Raw genomic sequence first — 18,895 nt, 5'->3', positions numbered from 1 at the left:
AGACATGGAAAGAGTACTTTTAATTAGATGCAAAGCATCATTTCCATAACTAGTACAATCAGGTGATCAGAATTGTTTGTTACTGACCTCACAGGTTCCATGTAATTTATGAAAATCTGATTTTTATATTATTGCTACTCGTGAAGTGATACTGGCTTAATGGGGCTCAATCAGGCTTTTACAATTATAGCTGTGTCAACACAAAGAACTGCCTCAAAAATATTGGGATGGGATGATTTGCGTTTTTATCACTCAGCGAGTACATTGAGGGCAATTTCAACAGTCAGAAAAACAACATTCAAAACCAGTGGTTTAATATCATCCTACAACGTGAAATTGAAATAATAGCATTGGAAGACGTTTAGACTTATAAATATATATTTTCAGCTAGAACTTAGGGAACATCTTGAATGGTAACTATAATATCTTTCTCTTTGTTTGCAGTACCAGGATATCTTAATTAGTAGCAAACATCAGATTTACTTATTACAAAAGGCACTGCTAACACAAAAGGATTAATTTGAATTGTTAGGGGTTTTTTTATTCAGTAATTTTTAAGTCTCAAAATATTTAGGCCCTTCATTATTTGAAAACAAGTATCTGTCAGTTTATGTGCCTTGGGCTAAAATATTTAAATCCAGCTTCTGCATCTCAGGCATGCAGAACCAGTCTAGTCACACAAAAAGATCTGATCCTCTGTTCAGTTGAACTAGAGGTAGCTTTCTTTGCAGTACTGAAAATCAAAAGGTATGTTTTTTAAAGGCACAAGATCTAAACAGTATTCTACAGGATACTCTATTTTGCTTCCCCACCTTACATAAATGCTGACAGAATCCAATTCAACCACTAGCTGCCAGAATTTTTTTTGAGTCAGTTCAAGCACAGCACCTGTTCTTGATGGGATATTCCCAGAGCAAACCTGATGCCAAGGTGCTTTCCCCAGCCCAACCAAAGAGAGGCTTCTTGCTCTCCACCTCTGGGGACAGGGCTGCTCGGAGTGGGACTCCACCTTAAGAAACCATTTAGTAGCTGTGAGTACCCAGAGATTACTGTGATGCAGCCATTCTCCCTATCTTCTCTCCTCCAGGAGGAGGCTGTAGCAGGAACTAGCAAGAATATCTGTCTGCTTTCCAAAGACTCCTCCCACGGTCTTGCAAAGGGAAGGAAAAGCCATCTTCACTCCCTTTACACCAGCAACAGCATTGACAAAAAAGCCTGATGATTTTGGATTAAGTACAATACTTAAGGCTTAGGAGATTAACTACATACTTAGGTAATGACTATTGATCATTTTTCTCTTACAAATGGTTTCCTTTGACACGGAGCTGGTGAGACTGCCACACAGCTCATGCATTTTACAGTTCTCTGGAGAGCTAACAATAAAAATCAAGCCAAGAATAAATAAGTGCAAGACAGACTAAGCACCTTTTTTTACTATATTTTATGTCATTAACTCTGAGGAAACCGTCACATTGTTCATAATATTAAAAAAAAAGGGTCTTTTTAATACATTCCAAAATGCATTTGGAAAACTCCTGACTTAAGAAAGTGTAATAGAATTTTACATTCTTTTACATACACAGCACTGCATTAAGAACAATGACACTGACATTCATTATCTTCAAATTATTTCCTTTCATCAGCTTCCTTTAACTCCTCTAACTTAAAAAGCGGGGATTTGTCATAGCCCATGAGATGGTTATAGTCCTGAGGATTTGGAAAAAGTGTCGGATTAACAAGCATTGATTTTGTTTTAGCATAAAATGTTGTAAACATCTTGGTGATGTCTGGAATCTTTACATCTTTCTGATGGAAAACAGTTGCTTTTTCTGCCAAGATGGCATTGTAGGTAATGGCTGTATAGGTGTCCTTTTCATCTTTGTAATAGAGTCGGATCACATAACCTTTTGTAAGGACATGCAAAGTTACTGGAGTTACAAATGTAAAAAACCCGATCATCCCATAAAAGGCAGCTTGCATAAGCAGACTTTCCACTCCAATACCACTTTTGAGCATGATGTAGGGCATCATGAACAGGTTGAATATGCTGGTGGAGTAAGAGAAAAACCTCACACCTACATAAAAACAGAACAAAAAGAAAACAAAGGTTAACACTTAAGAGGACAATCTTCTCTACAATTACATATGGTCAGCTATCATATAACAATGGCATTACTTGAACAGATGAAGTTACTGAAAACCCCCTTCCCTTTTTTTTTAAGCTCACAGAGAAACTCTTGAAAGCTCAGCCCTGTCTCACTGTCATCATTCTGATTTGTTTATATGTTCACGTTTCACAGAGTATTTGTGATGGGTTTATCAAAGCTGGTTGCTGGCTCTATTTCTGATGCAGTCACTACCACCTGTTATGCACAACTATGAAGTTCTTACTTCACAGGCAGTTACCAAACGTGGTCAAAACAAACAAAATAAAGGCAATACATAGCACTTCAAGTCACATACCTAACACTGTCTTTGCCAAATTTCCTTTATAAACTAATCTTCCGTGTTCTGGGTGTTCATGAGGGGAGGATGTGCTGAGGCTGCGAACAGCCACTCCTTGAAAAGACGTAACCTGGAAGATGAAAGCAGTACATGGCCAAGAAACATCAGTACTTTATATCTACCTATCTATATATACACATATATATGTCTGTATACGTGTGTGTATATATACACACACACACAAGGTTTCTCCTTGCCCTGAACCCATTCCCAGCATCTTAGATTAGACTAGGGATTAAAGTTAGGTTACACTACAGAGCATCCCACAAACCCCAACTGTTTCAATAATCTTCCATGTAAATATTCCAAGTTAGCTCTAAATGTATGCAACCCCAATGCCAAAAACTCAGCCTGCAATCAACTTACACATGGCTTTGCAGGAAGATATTCACGGTGCCCACACTCACTAGGTCTCTGATCACGGAATCATGGAATGGTTTGGGTTGGAAGGGACTCTAAAGATCATCTAGCTCCAAGCCCCCTGCCATGGGCAGGGACACCTTCTACTAGACCAGGTTGCTCAGACTTCTATTCAACCCGGTCTTGAACACCTCCAGGGATGGGGCATCCACTTCTCTGGGTATCCTGTTCCAGTGCCTCACCATCCTCACAGAAAAGAATTTCTTCCCAATATCTAATCTAAACCTCTCGTCTTTCAGTTTGAACTCATGGTCCCTTGTCCTGTCACTATATGTCCTTGTAAAAAGTCCCTCTCCATCTTTCCTGTAGGCTCCCTTCAGGTACTGGAAGGCCGCAATTAGGGCACCCCTAAGCCTGCTCTTTTTCATCCTGTACAAACACAATTCTCCCAGTCTTTCCTAACAGGAGAGGTGCTCCATCCCTCTGATCATCTTGGTGGCCCTCCTGAGGACTAGCTCCAGCAGGTCCATGTCCTTCCTGTGTTGGGGATCCCAGAGCTAGACGCAGCACTCCAAGTGGGTCTCACCAGAGCACAACAGAGGGGCTGATCTCAGGTATGTCCCGAGTGCCACCTCGCTTCCCTCCTCAGACCCGCACTTTCCGTAAGGACAAAGCCGCAAACCCCAGGGCCCCGCTCCTCCCCTCGTCCCCACATTACACACAACCTGCTGGGGCCCGGTGGCGGGCAGGGTGGCCCGGCGGCGGCAGGCGGCCGGGAGCCCGCGGTGCGCGGCGCCCTGGAGCCATGTGGAGGCCCGGCGGCAAGCGGCGGGAGCAGCGGCGGCGGGGGCGGCCCTCCGCAGCAGCAGCAGCAACATGGCGGGGCCGCGGCCGCACCGGCACAGCGTGTAGCGGTGCCGCACCGGCAGCCCCGACGCGCCGCCGCCCCCATGCGCTTTGGTTCCGGCCGCAGGAAGGCCCGCCCGGCTCCGCGGCGACCCCGGCAGGCCCCGCATCAGCATCGCCGCAATCCCAGGATCACTCAGGTTGGAAAAGACCTCTGAGATCGAATCGAACCTATGACCAAACACCGCCCTGTCTACTAGACCATGGCACTAAGTGCCACATCCAGTCTCTTCTTAAACAGTTCCAGGGGCCTCCCTGGACAGCCCCTTCCAACGTCTAATCACCCTTTCTCTGGAGAAATTTTTCCTAATATCCAATCTAATCCTCTCGTGGTGCAACTGGAGGCTGTTTCTTATTGTCCTATCGCTTGTGACTGGGGAGAAGGGACCAATTCCCACTTGGCTACAGAATCCTTTCAGGTGCAACTTGAGGCTGTTTCTTATTGTCCTATTGCTTGTGACTGGGGAGAAGGCACCAATTCCCACTTGGCTACAGCATCCTTTCAGGTAGTTGTAGAGAGAGACAAGGCCACCCCCAAGCCTCCTTTTCTCCAGGCTAAACTACCTCAGCCGCTCCTCATAAGACTTGTGCTCCAGACCCTTCACCAGCTTCGTTGCCCTGCTCTGGACTCGCTCCAGCAACATAATGTCTTTTGTGAAATGAGGGGCCCAGAACAGGACACAGCACTCCAAGTGTGGCCTCACCCATGCCGAGTACAGTGGACTATCACTGCTCTGGGCCTGGTGGACACACTATTCGTGATACAGGCCAGAATGTCACTGGCATTCCCGGCCGCCTGGGCACAGGCCAGCTCACGTTCAGCCGCTGTCGAACAGCACTCCCAAGCCCTGCCACGGCGGGCCGACCCCTGCCCCCTCCTAGAACTACGCGCCCCAGCATGCACCGCTCTGCTCGCGCGGCATGCCGGGAGCGCGGCGGGGGCGGGGCCGGAAGCGGCGCGTGCCCGGGCGGAAGCGCTCGGAGGCAGCTGGGCCTACAGCGCGGCCCTGCGAGCGCGGAGGGGCGCGGAGGGAGCGGCACCAGCGGTGAGGGCCGAGACACCCCGCGGGCCGGGGCAGCCCCTCGGGGAGCCGCCGCAGAGGGCAGCGGGCCTCGCCCCGCTCCAGGCGGGAGGGGGCGGGCGGAGGGGCCGGAGCGGCCCCCGGAGCCGTCGCGGCGTGCGGGGCGCGGTGCCAGGCCGGGGTTCCCCCTCCGGGGTGGTGGCGAAAAGCGCATTTCTCCCCCCAGAGCCTTTTCCTTGGGATCCTGGCGCCGCCGGGAAAGGGGCTCCCCGGAGCTGTGCTGTGTTTGAGCATCGCTCGCAAACTCCTGCCGTAAGTGACGTTCGCCCTTTTCCTGCGCCAGGCCCCAGAGAGACGGGAAAAGCTAAGGCCGAAAGAATTTAGGCTGCGCCTCCAGGGTTTGTTGTGCCAAGGTGAGAAGTGCTGGTTAAAGTACTTTGGCTCTTTGGTAAGCAAAGCAAGGAAAAGGGTGATACGCCTGCAATAAAAATAAGCTTTTGCGTACTGTGTGTTCCTCAAAGGGAGCTTCTGCTTTAAAAAAAAAGGAACCTGAGCATTAGTAAGTTATTGCTCGCTTCATATATATATTTGTGAAAGGGCAATGGTGATGCTGGCAGTTTGCCTTGACAGCCAATTTAATCTCACATCAGGTAACTTTTATTAAATATTTATTAAGTATGTTTGGTACTGTAGATTTAAGTTAAACTTTGCACTGTGGGGAGACCTAGATAGTTATATGCCACTTGTTTACTTGGCTGTGATGAAATTTGGAAGCAAACCAGAAATACACAGATAAACAGGCAGGCGAGACACCTTTAAGATAAGAACCCCTTTGGGCACTTATTTCTGAATAATTCCTTACGTGCTTCCAATTTACTCCTTTTGCTATAATAAGGGCCAAAAAAATTTGAGGGGGATAAACATTTATTAACTGAAGAGTTAATTATAAGGAGAATAAGTTTTTATTAGTTTTTCTGTAGTGTATTGCCTACCATCTTTGCACATGTAGCACATACCTTATGCCTTGGGATCAGCCTTTTAGTGTGCTTAAGTTATAGAATTTTTGCTACCATGTCCATCGAGAGCTTTAAGAGAATCTTTAGAAACTTTTAGCACTTCAACACTTAGTTTTTTTCTTGTTGCATCAGAGAAAAGCCATTTGAGATTTAATTTTTTTTGTGCCAGGGTTGGTAATGAAAAGATTTAGATAGTTTCATGTAGTCTTAATATGAAGACTCTTAACAGTGGTGCAGTGAGGTAAATGAGTATCTTTTGAAAGGATACTCAGCTTCAGGTGTTTTACTGTGTTTTGTAGTTTTCAGAGTATATTACAAGAAACCCTTAAGTTTTGTCATAAAAGTCTGGGTTTTGTCAGATTACAATAAAGGAATTTTGATGTACTTTGACAAGTTCACTTTGCACCTAGAAAGGTTTGGGATTTAATTATCTTCACTGTGGGGTAGTTTGCATGACAGTAGTTTTTGATTAATGCCTGTAAAAAGATGGCAGTAATCCATGCCCTATAAAGTTTTGCAGCAGGCCAGCAGCCTTTGTCAAGAGCTTACAGTAGAGGGCTTTTATTGTATGTTTGGAAGAAAACAGTTAATGCTCCCCTGCCCATTTGTTTTTTTTTTCTTGAAACTTTCTTGGGAACTACTGAGGAGGAAAGTTTCCTTAGACAGGAAAAGAAATCTTAAGTAGGATCTTTGATACTCCATACATGGTATCCTATCACCAATCTCAATTAACATTCACCTTTAGTTTACCTTCCTGTTGCATTCCAGTGACCCCAAAAGTTTGAATTTTAGTGCCTGTGAGTATGGAATAGTGAATCAGCTGATTTGGAAGTCATGCTATGCCAGTTACCCATTGTGTTTTTTCAAAATATGCTTCGATCCCTACTTACATTAATTATTTTTTGATGCAGAGTGAGTAGTGAATGCTAAACTGAAGTGTTGTTTTTAAACAAATTATTGTACAGGACAGGATAGAATTTAGCATTGAACAATAGGAGGCTTCTGTTGCAACACATAGCAACCTTTGATAACTGATGAATTCTTACTGATGCACAAATGACACCCAAAAAATTGTCAACAGTTGGCTTCTAAACTAACGTAGGAATTATGAAGGAATTTGTGTTATTTGCCACACATTTTCTGGAAAGTGGTAGTTTAGAGTACAGAAATGTCACCAGCTAAGCAATACAAAAGCCATGTGCATGTGCTGTAGCTGATGAGTTGGAAGCCATTTGAGTTTCCTTGAACCAGAATGTGATTTTTTTTTAAAGAGTTTTCCTATGGGATCAAAGAATCTGGGTGCTTGAAATGTTTGCATAGATTTAATTTTCTTGTACTGACCAGAACAGAGCAGTGGGGTTCTGGAAGCCGTACAGTGGTTGTGTGTGTTCAGCTACATTAGTGTTCAGCTACATATGTCCTTCCAGTCTGTTCCACTCTCATCAACATACAGCATGTACAAGGAAATGATATTCTGGAATTTCTGGGAAAGCCTGGGAGATGAGCTCGCAACTTTGGGAGTTGGGGGGGATGGTCGTGGACGTGTTTCGATTTTGTTCGAGCATTTGATGGTCAAGAGAAGCAGGGAAGAGATCGAACTAAACTAATACACCATGGTATTTCTTAGAGCTGTAAGAAGAAGATGTTAAAGTATGCAAACAAGAACACTTGCCTCCTGTGGCTTAGTTGCTGTGTTTTGTGATACTTTGTTATAGTCTACCTCATACCTGTAAATATTCTGGCAACTTGTGGCAGTTTTCAGTTCTCTAGTATACAATGAGAATGTTGTTTTCTGCAGCAAGAACTTCCTTTTTAGACTGGCTGTAAGTTTTGTGTGCCAAATAAGCTGATTTTAGTTGTATTATATTCTCCCTCATAGATAAAAAAGTGACATATTCCTTTTATGTAAACTTTCCCTTAACAAGCGCAGTTTTTGCAAATTTTTTTTATTTTTTTTTTAAGGAGGCAAAGCAGAACAGCAGTACCTAATATATGTGCTTTTTAGAGATTAAAGTCAGGGAGCTGATCTACCTAATTGGTAATGTCACATAAGCTTCTTGAAGGTTCTTTGCAGGAGTCTGGAATAGTCAAGTCAAAAATATATAATAAATACAAGTTCTCAAAACTTGCATTGTTCTCTTCCCAACTGCTTCATTGGTGAAGTCAGACAGGGACAGCTATAATATTTGGAAAAGTAATTAAAATATAGGTAGTTACCAGGCATCTTCAGAAATCTAAGAGTCTCTTTCTTCATATTGGCTTGACAAATGCTGTTACTTGTGCTGCTTTAGTTATACAGAAGGGAAATGTAGTGATATGCTTTGCAATAAACATTACATTGGAAAATACACTGTAAGAAAATAATTTCTTGGAAAACAACTGTTATGACCTGCCCCAGAAAAGGGCGGGGGGGGTAACCCAGGTTCTTATTAATAAATCCCTTGGGGTGGATTAGAGTGAAACAACACTGAATAATTGGTGTTTGAAAACATATATGTAGGGTTTATTTTAGAACAATTTTGTTTCAAAGGTAAACAGGTATGTTGGCATTTTGGGTGTTATCATCTATATTTTTCATCTATGGCAATATGGCATAAAGATAACCTTTAGGGAAAATGCATAAGGGAGAGAATGGAAAGAAAGGATAAGGGTAAGGGAAAGAAAAGCTGAGAGTAGAAAGATGTCTATAGTCACTGCCCACGGGGTCCAGCCATGGAACTTGGTAGTTGCAGCTTCCATGTCTGTCAGTTGAAGTGGAGGCCTTGGTCTGTTGGGGGAGAAGGAGGGAAGCCCCCACACTCAAAGAAGTTATGAGTTGTTATATTCATGGATAGTGTCACAGGCCATGCCAGGAGCCTCCAACGTCTCCTGGGCCTGCGCAGAGTTCCTGTGAGGGGCCTAGTAGAAGGGTTTTTCCCACCTTTCAGAATTGGCGAGGGGATGGGCTTTAATGGGCCATGCCATGAACCTCCAACATCTCGGACAGGCCAGCGCAGAGTTCATGTGGAGGGCACAGTAAACACGGCTCTTGTCGCCTTTTCAGGGCTCGACACCTTCAGCAGCACTGGAGGGGGAGATGGACCCAGCTGCCCATCATAGGTATAATGCAAAAGCCTGCAAAAGTCTCCTGGCAGTCCTAGAATGCATAAATCATTAACTATTTCAGTCTCTGACAACAACATACAAGGTTTATTGACTCTTCTGTTTCTCACCTATTATTTAAACCTTAAGGCCATGCTGTTGTCAAGTAAAAAAGATTGTGCAGAAAATTTCCCTCCATACTCTTTTTACTATGGGGACAATTGAGAATTTGTGAGTGACAATGATTCCTACATCCTTTATATTTCTTGTTTATGTTCATTTGTTGGACTTAAACTGAGATACAATGTTGGCATAGTTCTCCCTATTTGATGCTTATCTTTTTAATGAATTTTTATATTTATCTTCATTCCAGTTTTATTTTGCTGCGCTGAGTAAGGAAGACTAATTTTTCTTTTATAAAACAAGCTCTTTGGTCATATCAATAGCTCCTTCCTGTAGTTCTTGTAATTCGAACTTCTTTTTCTTGAAACCTGGAATTCAGAATTGTGTGTGGTATTCCAGACGAGTTGTTGCTCTTGTGCAACAGTGCTCATATCTATCTCTGTTGCAAAGAAATCCTCAATGTGCCTTTTCCTCTTTGTTCCCCACCTTTTTTTTTTCTTTTGGTTCCTTAGAGCTGCATCAGTCTCTACTTGACCACAGAACGTCTATATTCCCAAATAACAAGCCCTGACTACCTGAAAGAAGATTGTATTGGTCCCTGCATACAGGAATCTTGCACTTCATAACATTTAATTTCATGAGTTTCTAGTATGCCGTTTTTCAAGACTGGTCACTTGTGTGTGTTATGCTTTGTTCCCCTTTTGTTGCAATGCTTTTCACTTCCATCTCATCCAAATCTACCTGTTGTTTTCTGGCAGCACTGTTTAAAATAAAAGTTCAAGATATTTTTTGAAGAAACTAGTAGTTCTTTTCTAGCCCAGTTGTTCCATGTTTGCCATACCATACTGTGTTCTCATAGTCTTATAGCAAATTTCTTTCTCATTTTAAGATTACCTCTCGTCATATTTATTTAACCCCATATGATGTAAGAGTCCAGATTGCATCTTTTTTTCAAGGAAAATGATTGATTAATTTTTAGGTATTGGAATAGTTCAGTATGTCCTAAGTCTTACTAAGGCGTACTATATTTTTATCCTGTTTTCCTTTTTAGAACAACTGAATTCAGACCACCAAACCTGCTAGGTTTTTTTCCTTCTTTGTTAACTGCTGTATTTTTTTCCTCTCTGTAATCATAGCACTTTTCATTTGATTTATTAAAATGCTCATTGCATCTTTTTGGGACAGCTCTAATTTTTTTTTGTGTAGACATTTCTTTTCAGTTCTCCACTTTCAATGCATTAGCCTCCTCAAGTTATGCTTTTACCTTGCAAGGTCTTAATATATCTGCATTCCCACTAACTTTTCTTTATTCCTTTATTTAGTAACAGTACTTGTATTGTAAACCAAGGAACATTTTATCCTCACCAGCACTTCCAAAAAATAGTATTGCTTCCGTGGTTTTTTTTTAATTATTATTATTTATAAATCATAAGTGGTTTCACTACTCTTTTGGAATATAGCGAAGGGTTTTGTGGCTAGAAAAAGTGATAGCAGAAGTGATCCTCTTCTGCAAAGTAGAAGTAATAATGTAAGGTATCTCTTCAGTTCCTCAGCAATAGATACTCTCCAATAAGATGCTTGATTTCCCACTTACAAAAACTGTTGGAATAGGGTGAAAGATCCCATCAGTTTTGGGCCCTAACTGTTCCAGCACCCAAATGTGATTTCCTTAGATGAGTTCCTGGAATTACTGAAAATGGTGAAGGCATTTAACACTCCAAAGACAGCAGCAATAAGTGAAGGATGAATTTTGCTCATTTCTCCACAGACAATTAAAAACTATTGGTTATGCGTGTGTAGTTGGGTTAGGTGTACATAACAAAGTGCCTTTTTGTGAAAGATGGAGGCAACATTCAGGCTCTTTCATATTTGTAGCTATAAAAAAAGGGAAATGGAACAAATCAGTATCAAAGTGCTGTGGAGAAGTGAAGTTATCAGCAATAGCAAAGCGATGTCTGTAGTGCTTCTTCCAAAGCTTGCAGCTTCCTCAGCTTGCTTACATTATCTTGTTGAACTATTACCAGAAACATAGGAGGGAGGGAATGTGGGGAGTGGTCTCTATTCTGGTCTCTTTTGCTGCCCTCAACCTTGAATATCAGCTGGGAAACCCTCCAGGTTCCCTGGTGCTGTTTTCCTGAATCTGTGGGCACACAATAGTAGTTCATTGATTTTTATTGGGTTAATGTTTAGAGAGCAGCTGTTGACATGAAAGAAATTTTAGGACAGCAGGTGGGTGGGTGGAATTTCTCTTCCAAAGTTTTCTTTTCCACAGCAGAGGTGCAGTTCAGGGTAAAGAAATATAAGTTGTGTCTGAACATGTTAGATTTGCTTTGCACATAAGTGCTTCCATTTCTCTAACTCTTTAGATTCACTTTTATGGAAAAATATGTATGCAGCAAGCTGGATGTCAGTGTATAAGCTATGGAAGCTCCTGGTTAACTTACCATGTGAATACCTACGTTAAATGTCTGAAGTAGATTATTTGGGTGACATGGGTGGTGGTATCAGGAACTGTCAATCTCCTGGGAAGGACAGGTTGGAGCCCAGGTATTTAGTGCATACCGATTAGACTGATCCCTGAGCCTTGTCTTCTCCAGCCTAAACAACCCCAGTTTTCTCAGCCTCTCCTTGTGTGACAGGTGCTTCAATCCCTCAGTCATCTTTGTGGCCCTTTGCAGGACTCAGTTCAGTCTGGCACGTGCTGGACCCAGCGCTCCAGATGTGTCCCACTAGTGCTGAGTGGAGGGGCAAGATCACCTGCCTCAGCCTTCTGGCAGTGCTCTTAACAGAGCTCAGGGTGCTGTTGGCCACCTTTGCAGCAAGGACACACTGCTGGCTCATGTTCAGCTTGTCCCCTAGCACTCCCAGGTCTATTTCCGCAGAGCTGTTTTCCAGCAGGTCGACCTCTGGACAGTACTGGTGCCAGGGGTGATTTTTCCCAGGGTGCAGGTGTTTGCATTTTCCATTGGTGAACTTCATAGGTTTCCGTTTTCCAAACGGACTGCTCATCAACATTGCATGCTGTGTATTATCATATTCTTTTCTGAAGAGTGTTTATGATAACATAAAGACTAATAAATGAAGGTGACTTTAAAAATGCTACTGCTGACTCAAAATATTGCCTCTTGTGTTTTTTCAGACGCTCCTGTTGCAAAATCTGCAGTTGAAAAGGAATATTTTTTTTTTTATAGGAAGAGAATGGGTAAGTTCATAGTCTTAGAGTGTTTTCTGCTTTCCTGTGATTTGAAGCATTTTCTCTCTCACATTAGTAGAAGAGTTGGATTGTAAGACTTTAAATGTTGATCTTGTCACTGTTTTTCTTGCAGCCTCAAAAGTAAGTGGAACTTCCTACAAATGTTTTGTAGGAGAATTTTCTCAAGTGACTGTTCATTTATGGAAACACTTGTTCAGAGTGTATCCATCTAACAAAACATTTCACTTGCTTAACATGCATAGTCCTAAAAATGTACATGCTAAAATAGGAATGCCTTTAGGCTTTTATTGCACTAAACTTTTAGATAGTGGACAAGAAAATTTCACTGTGTACTGTTTTAAGTAGTTCTTTGCTTGTTTGTTAGCTAAGGTCAGCCTGTTGAATTCTGGCTCAAGAGATCATAATAAGAACTGATTTCTGGTAAATTACATCGTGTGTGATATGACTACGTCTGAAACTGTTGTATCTGCCTCTACAAATGACTGGTTAATGAAATGAGATTGGACAGATTCTGGTTTTATCTGTACTTTTTCTGAGTGTGTTTTAGCATGTTTGGCACTGACAGTACTTTACTAAAATTGACAATAACTAAATGGTAATTCAATTTTAATTTCAAATTCACAAAACAACTTGATTGGGGGAATGTTTTGCTTGCTATACTGGCAACAGTAATTCAGCTTTTAAAGGTAGCGCTGTTGGGATAGAATAAATGAAGGAACAAAAAGGGAAGAGGGTAAAGGCTTCTGGATAAGAAAAGTAAAGAGCGGGTATTTAGTGGAACAGAAAAAGCACAGTCAAAACTGCTGTGGGGAGAATTTCCAAATTTCCTTGGGTTTAGTGCTTTGGCAGTTTCCCTGTTTTCCACCACAGCATGGGTATGCACTAATGCTGTGTGGTTCTGGGGCTGGTTGGGCAGTGAGGGAAGATGAATCTTCATTTCTTCAGTGCAGGAATACTGACTGCTTTTATTCTTACCTGTGCTTTGGAAAGCACTTTTTTCCTTGCAGTCTGTGTTTTTAAATATCAGCTATGTCTTTAGGTAACTTTTAGCAAGTTTTAGTATGATAAACATACTAAACATTTAGTATGATACAGTGGGAATCAGTAGCATGTTCAATTCACTTCAGAATGTCTAAAGGAAAACTTCATCCCTACATAGATTTTAGAAATCATGACAGAATTTGGTGATGGAGGAATGAAAGAGGAGAGATCTTGAAATTCCAACTTGTGCAAAAATTCTTACCTTAAAACAGATTGCTGATTGTTTCAGAGGAGATTAACTCGGTTAGAGCATGGCGATAATAAAGCCAAGGTTGTGGGTTCAATCCCCTCATTCACTTAAGAGTTGGACTTAGTGGTCTTTGTGGGTCCCTTCCAACTCAGAATGTTCTGTGATTCTGTACAAAGTCCTCAAATATGGAAAATGCTTCTGTCTCATTTCTGGTTGCATTTGGATTCTTCATTTTGCAAACGTAGTCACAGAAAAGACTGCAACTTGCATTATTAGTGTTGTGAATCAGTATATTGTGTTCTCAAACCATGGTCTTTTTTTCCATTATAGATGGAGAAGAGAAAACATATGGTGGGTGTGAAGGCCCAGATGCTATGTATGTGAAGTTAATATCCTCCGATGGCCATGAGTTCATCGTAAAAAGAGAGCATGCATTAACATCAGGAACAATAAAAGCTATGTTGAGTGGACCGGGTAGGTACAAAAGATTTAGAACCTTCACATTCTTTGCTTTCACTTTTGGACAGTTTGATATTTTATTGTGCAGTGAGTGAAAGCTGGCATAAATGATAACTTTTCCAGATCCTGCCTAGTTCCTGTTTCCAGCAGAACAGTCCACCTCTGTGGAGTATTGTGCTACCAGACTTAAAATTGAACTCTTCTTTTGGGAAGTTAGTGATCGTCTAGTATCATTGCTACTAGTTTCTCATGGTATGAGAACTTGAGGGTACTACATGAAATGTGTAGCTGTCAAGTTCAAAACGAACAAGCTGGTAGTTTTTTATTGCCACCTCCAGTGGAACTTGTATTCTATATGGAGTTAATTTGCTGCATAACAAACAGGTCATGTGGTTCTGTGCTTTAATTTGTGACCAAAATAGTGCTGATAACACACCTCTGGTTTAGCTGTTGCTGAAAGCTGTTTTGCATGCACTCCAGGCCTTCTCTGTTCCTCACTCTACCCCCACCCAATGACTTTCCAGACAGGAGGGTGTGCAAGAGGTTGAGAGGGAGCACAACCAAACAGATGACCCAAACTAGTGAAAGAGATATTACATGCCGTATAATATCATGCTCCAAAGTTAAAAAGAGAGTGGAGGGAATTAGGGAGGTGTAGTGGGTTGACCCTGGCCAGATACCAGGTACCCACTGAAGCTGCTCTCTCACTCTCCCTCTGCAACTGGACAGAGGAGAGAGAAAAAAAACCAGCTAAGAATTCATGAGTAGAGATAAGAGCTGGGAGAGGTCAGTGATTGAGTCTTGTTTTGCCCGTGAAGGTAATCAAAGTGTGGACAGTACTTAATATTTATTACTAACAGGATAAGAGCCAAAGAGTGAGAAATAAAACAGTCTTAAAAACACCTTCCCCCCACTCCTCCTTCCTTCCTTGTTCTCCCTCCTCCCCCCCAGCGGTGCAGGGGAACGGGGAATGGGGGTTGTGGTCAGTTTTTGTTTCTGCCACTGCTCAGAGAGAGGAGTCCTTCCCCTGCTCCTGTGGGGTCCCTCCCATGGGAGACAGTCCTTGATGGACCTCTCCAGCGTGAGTCCATCTTTCAGGCAGCAGTTCTTCCCAAACTGCTGTCCCATGGGTCATTCCTCCATGGAGTGCAGTCCTTCATGAATGAGCTGTACTGACGTGGGTCCCCCACAGGGGCCACAAGTCCTACCTGGGAAAAACCTGCTTCAGCGTGGGCTTCCGTCTCCATGGGCCGCAGGTCTCTGGCAGGACCCTGCTCCATCCTGGACCTCCTACGGGGTCACAGCCTCCTTCATGCATCCACCTGCTCCATGGACTGCAGGTGGGTCTCTGCACCCGGGTGGTCGTCCATGGGCTGCAGGGGCACAGCTGCTCCACCATGGTCTGCACCACGGGCTGCAGGGCCTCAGCTCCAGCGTCTGGAGCACCTCCTGCCCCTCCTTCTGCAGTGACCTTGGTGTCTACGTTGTTGTTCCTGTGTTCTCACTCCACTCTTCCCTGGCTGGAATTTCTTCTGCGCAACAATCTTCTTTTCTGAAATATGTGATTACAGGGGCGTTACTATTACTCCTAATTGGTTCGGCCTTGGCCAGTGGCAGGAAGTCCATCCTGGAGCTGGCTGGCATTGGCTCCGCGGAACAGGGGAAGCTTCTGGCAGCTTCTAACAGAAGCCACCCCTGTAGCCCCCTCTGCTACCAAAACCCAGCCACAGAAACCCACTACAGAAGGTTAGCCACCTTTTGCTTGGGAACTGGCTGGGCATCAGTCTACCCATGGGAGGTGATGATTACCTTTGCATAACTTGTTTTGTTTTCTTTCTCTTCTCTCAACCCACCAGTTTTCTTGCTTTTACTCTTCCTTTCCTCTTCCTTTGTCCACAGCTGGGGCAAGTGATCAAGTGGCTGTGTGGTGCTCAGCTGCCTAGTTAGATTTAGGCCACATGTTCACAGCATCCTATGGCAAGGAATTCCTGAGCCTAATGATGAAAGTTAGCTTTCCTTTGAGACAAGGGTAGATAAACTTACAGAAGGGAAGGACCTTGTGTGTTATTGAATATATGAGACTATGTCTGGGTTAAGAAGTGTCTAAACTAATTTTTGAAGACCAAAAGGTTTGGAGGAGAGAACAGGGAGAAGTTGACATGGGCTTTCTCTCTTCTTCACCCTCATCTTGTGTCTTTACCTTTAGCCACTGGAGTGGTGGGCAGTGGGCTGTGTGGAGCTCGGATCTGAATATGGTCATTCTTCTGTTCTCTTTTAGGTTCTGGTGAGGAGGATTATTGGAGAGATCTATTTGTGTAATACATTTTAAAATTACTTAGTAATACTTGGACAAACTGAGCAATTAAAATTCTCAGCTTAATGTTCTGCTGTTATTTTAGTGGTTGCATTTGAAAGTATGTAAAATGTCTTTTGTGTCTGATCCACTCCATGTTGTCCTCCCAGACAGGCAAGAGGAAGAGTAGTTACAAGACCTGCTCTGAATTTGTTCAACGAGGGAATAAAAGGCAAAGTAACCTGCTTAGAGGGCTAGAAACTGACTCTGTAAAGGACTCAGCATTCAAGGATATTTTGTATAAAAACTAGCAAGATAAATGCATTCACAAGGGAAAGTACCATTGCTGTCTAGTTCAGTAGGTCATAATTGCACTGATGTTTAAGTGTTCTGTTCCAGTGCTGTGACAATTGCCAATATGCTAACATTTCTTCTGTTGCTTCCGACTGTTCCTGTACTAGAATTCAAGCCAGATTGCCTTCAGTGCATGCAGATACTTCCACACAAATCTGTGTAGACATTAGTAAATAGTTCTGTTTTGTAGTTAGAAGGGGATGCCTACAGAAATAATGGGAACCAAACACTGCTAGTCTTCCATAAATATGGAGTTCATGTTAGTATTTTTTGTGTTGTCTTTCAGCTTATTGAAAGTCCAGAGATGTGAGGAAAAGAGAAACAAAGATAACAGTAGAAAGGCTGTGGGATGAACCACAGGATGACTTTGTATCATCCAGGTTTCATAGTTATAGGCACTATAGAAAGCTAATTTCAAATGTACTTGTGTTTTGAGATTTGAGCTTTGGATAAATTCTTTAATATCTAATAGCGAAGAACTCGTACTGTATGTAACCTTTCCTCCAGTACAACTAGAGTTTCTCTATCCCTGCTGCCTGCCTGTTTTCACAACTTACCAAGTTAATGCATCTTTGAGGTTTCAACCCTTTTGTCAAATCTGCCCGAAACTAAGAAATTCAAAGCTAGTGAGTCACAGAAGGGACTACTGCTGGGTGTGCATGTGCAGACACAGTGCATCTATAAAGGTTTTTTTTTCCCCTTCATTAAGACAGTTAGAAATTTGATGTCTTTTTATTGTTGTTGTTACTGTGAACTTCAGAACCTTTAGGACTGAGCACACTACAGTTTTAGAACACATATCAGCTACATTAGAAGTAAACCTAAATTTCTGGTGTAGTTGTTCAGAATATTGTTAATAGGCTACAGCCAAAATAAACACTTTGTAATGCTGGGTATCTTAATATTCTTGAGAGCTCTGAATATGGCACCTCCTGCTTTACAACGGAGAATCTAATCCCCTGGAATATGGGATTTATGCAGGTCTATTTAGAATGTGTTGTATTAGTGTACTAGTGTGTTTCATTTTGCAGTGAATTGAGATTCTGACTTTTGCTTTGGTGTTCTTTTGTGTTGTTTTTTTTTCTTTCTACAGGACAGTTTGCAGAAAATGAAACAAATGAGGTCAATTTTAGAGAGATCCCATCCCATGTCCTATCCAAAGTATGCATGTATTTCACCTACAAGGTCCGCTATACTAACAGCTCTACGGAGATTCCTGAATTCCCAATTGCACCTGAAATTGCACTGGAACTTCTGATGGCTGCAAACTTCTTAGATTGTTAAATAAAATAAATTATAATAAAAAAATGTAAAACTTTTTTCAGTATTTAATACATGTAGTTCAGTTAGTAACTTTTTTCAGATAGCATGTTGCGTGTGTGCTGTTGAGAACTATAAAGTTCACTGCAGAGGCAGTTGCCTTCAGTTCTTTTGCATATAGCAATCTTTCAGTTGGAGTTTGTTTTGCTGCTTACACAAATAAGGACCTTTTCACAAATAAACAAATATGCCAATTAGTAGATGGCTATGCCTTATCCTTTAGGTGTGGTAGAACTTTCTTTTAATACAATGAGCATAGCGAATACTGGAGTTTAGTCTCATATTCTCTAAAAGGTAATTATAGTTACATACGAGTAGCTGTTTAGGGTTTCTAACTTTCTCTTATTTTTAAAGTTTCTAAACATCTGAACTTAATCTCCTTTTTAAGATGGCTGTCCTTTAGAATAGTTACACTCACTAGATTAGAAGTGCCCTCCCTAGGTTTGTATACTGGCAGTGATATTCCAGTTAGGGTGAAAGTGGAGTATGTAGGAGAATGTTTAAGAAGGCTTTTAATTTAAGTCATAGTGTAGACATATGTAAAGGTGTACTTGATACATTTTTCTTTTATAACATAAATTTACCCTGTTAGTAATTTCAAATATTCCCGTCACTTGTCTGTGCAGTAAGACTGTGATCCTACTGACAGTGACTTTTAAGGGGAAAACTAACTGTTACAATCTATGTATATTATCTTCTGTATAACATATAAGGTTATTCTTAATATACTGTCACTTGACCCGATAAGGTTTTTATATGACCTCAGTTATGGTTTATTTCCATTGTTCTGATTGTTTATGTAAAGTCTGTATTTAATCTTTAGAGTAGTAGTCATTTAAATTTTGTAACATAGCAGCTGAAAAGATATCAGTTATCTTACCTTTTACCTCTTCCTTGACCTCTCCCTTGTACCCACAGAAAAAGACCCTAAAATGTTGGAGGTCTTTTATATTTGAAGGAAAGGGCATTAAGCAGATGTTTAAGGAGCTGTTTTATAAATTTCATAGGTCT

General features: G+C 41.9%; 2 protein-coding genes across 7 annotated transcripts; one reads left to right on the top strand and one right to left on the bottom strand.

Annotated features, from left to right (window-relative positions):
- Position 1: 1 nt before the first annotated feature.
- On the bottom strand, positions 2 to 3,887 carry TMEM70 (transmembrane protein 70). 2 transcript variants are annotated; one of them, XM_051769118.1, is made up of 3 exons: positions 3,588 to 3,887; positions 2,464 to 2,575; positions 2 to 2,075 (listed from the first exon to the last, which is right to left on the bottom strand). In XM_051769118.1, exons 1-3 carry the CDS (start codon positions 3,885 to 3,887, stop codon positions 1,627 to 1,629), a joined length of 861 nt encoding a protein of 286 aa, XP_051625078.1. In that variant the 3' UTR covers positions 2 to 1,626. The 2 variants fall into 2 exon arrangements, with proteins under 2 accessions (XP_051625078.1, XP_051625087.1); XM_051769127.1 differs by having other exon boundaries at positions 3,591 to 3,887.
- ELOC (elongin C) lies at positions 3,784 to 17,883 on the top strand. Of its 5 annotated transcripts, XM_051769195.1 has the most exons (6): positions 4,710 to 4,817; positions 5,137 to 5,206; positions 12,153 to 12,215; positions 13,789 to 13,932; positions 15,110 to 15,257; positions 15,489 to 16,373. In XM_051769195.1, exons 3-6 carry the CDS (start codon positions 12,212 to 12,214, stop codon positions 15,598 to 15,600), a joined length of 408 nt encoding a protein of 135 aa, XP_051625155.1. In that variant the 5' UTR covers positions 4,710 to 4,817; positions 5,137 to 5,206; positions 12,153 to 12,211; the 3' UTR covers positions 15,601 to 16,373. The 5 variants fall into 5 exon arrangements, with proteins under 5 accessions (XP_051625146.1, XP_051625114.1, XP_051625137.1 ...); XM_051769186.1 differs by lacking the exons at positions 4,710 to 4,817; positions 5,137 to 5,206 and adding an exon at positions 3,784 to 3,911; XM_051769154.1 differs by lacking the exon at positions 5,137 to 5,206 and having other exon boundaries at positions 4,702 to 4,817.
- The last annotated feature ends 1,012 nt before the right edge of the window (positions 17,884 to 18,895 follow it).

Source organism: Manacus candei, unplaced genomic scaffold, assembly GCF_025592945.1.
Source record: "Manacus candei isolate 608988 ecotype Guabito, Panama unplaced genomic scaffold, ASM2559294v1 h1tg000008l, whole genome shotgun sequence".
NCBI classification, from domain to species: Eukaryota; Metazoa; Chordata; class Aves; order Passeriformes; family Pipridae; genus Manacus; species Manacus candei.
This window is presented reverse-complemented; position numbering and strand designations above follow the sequence as displayed.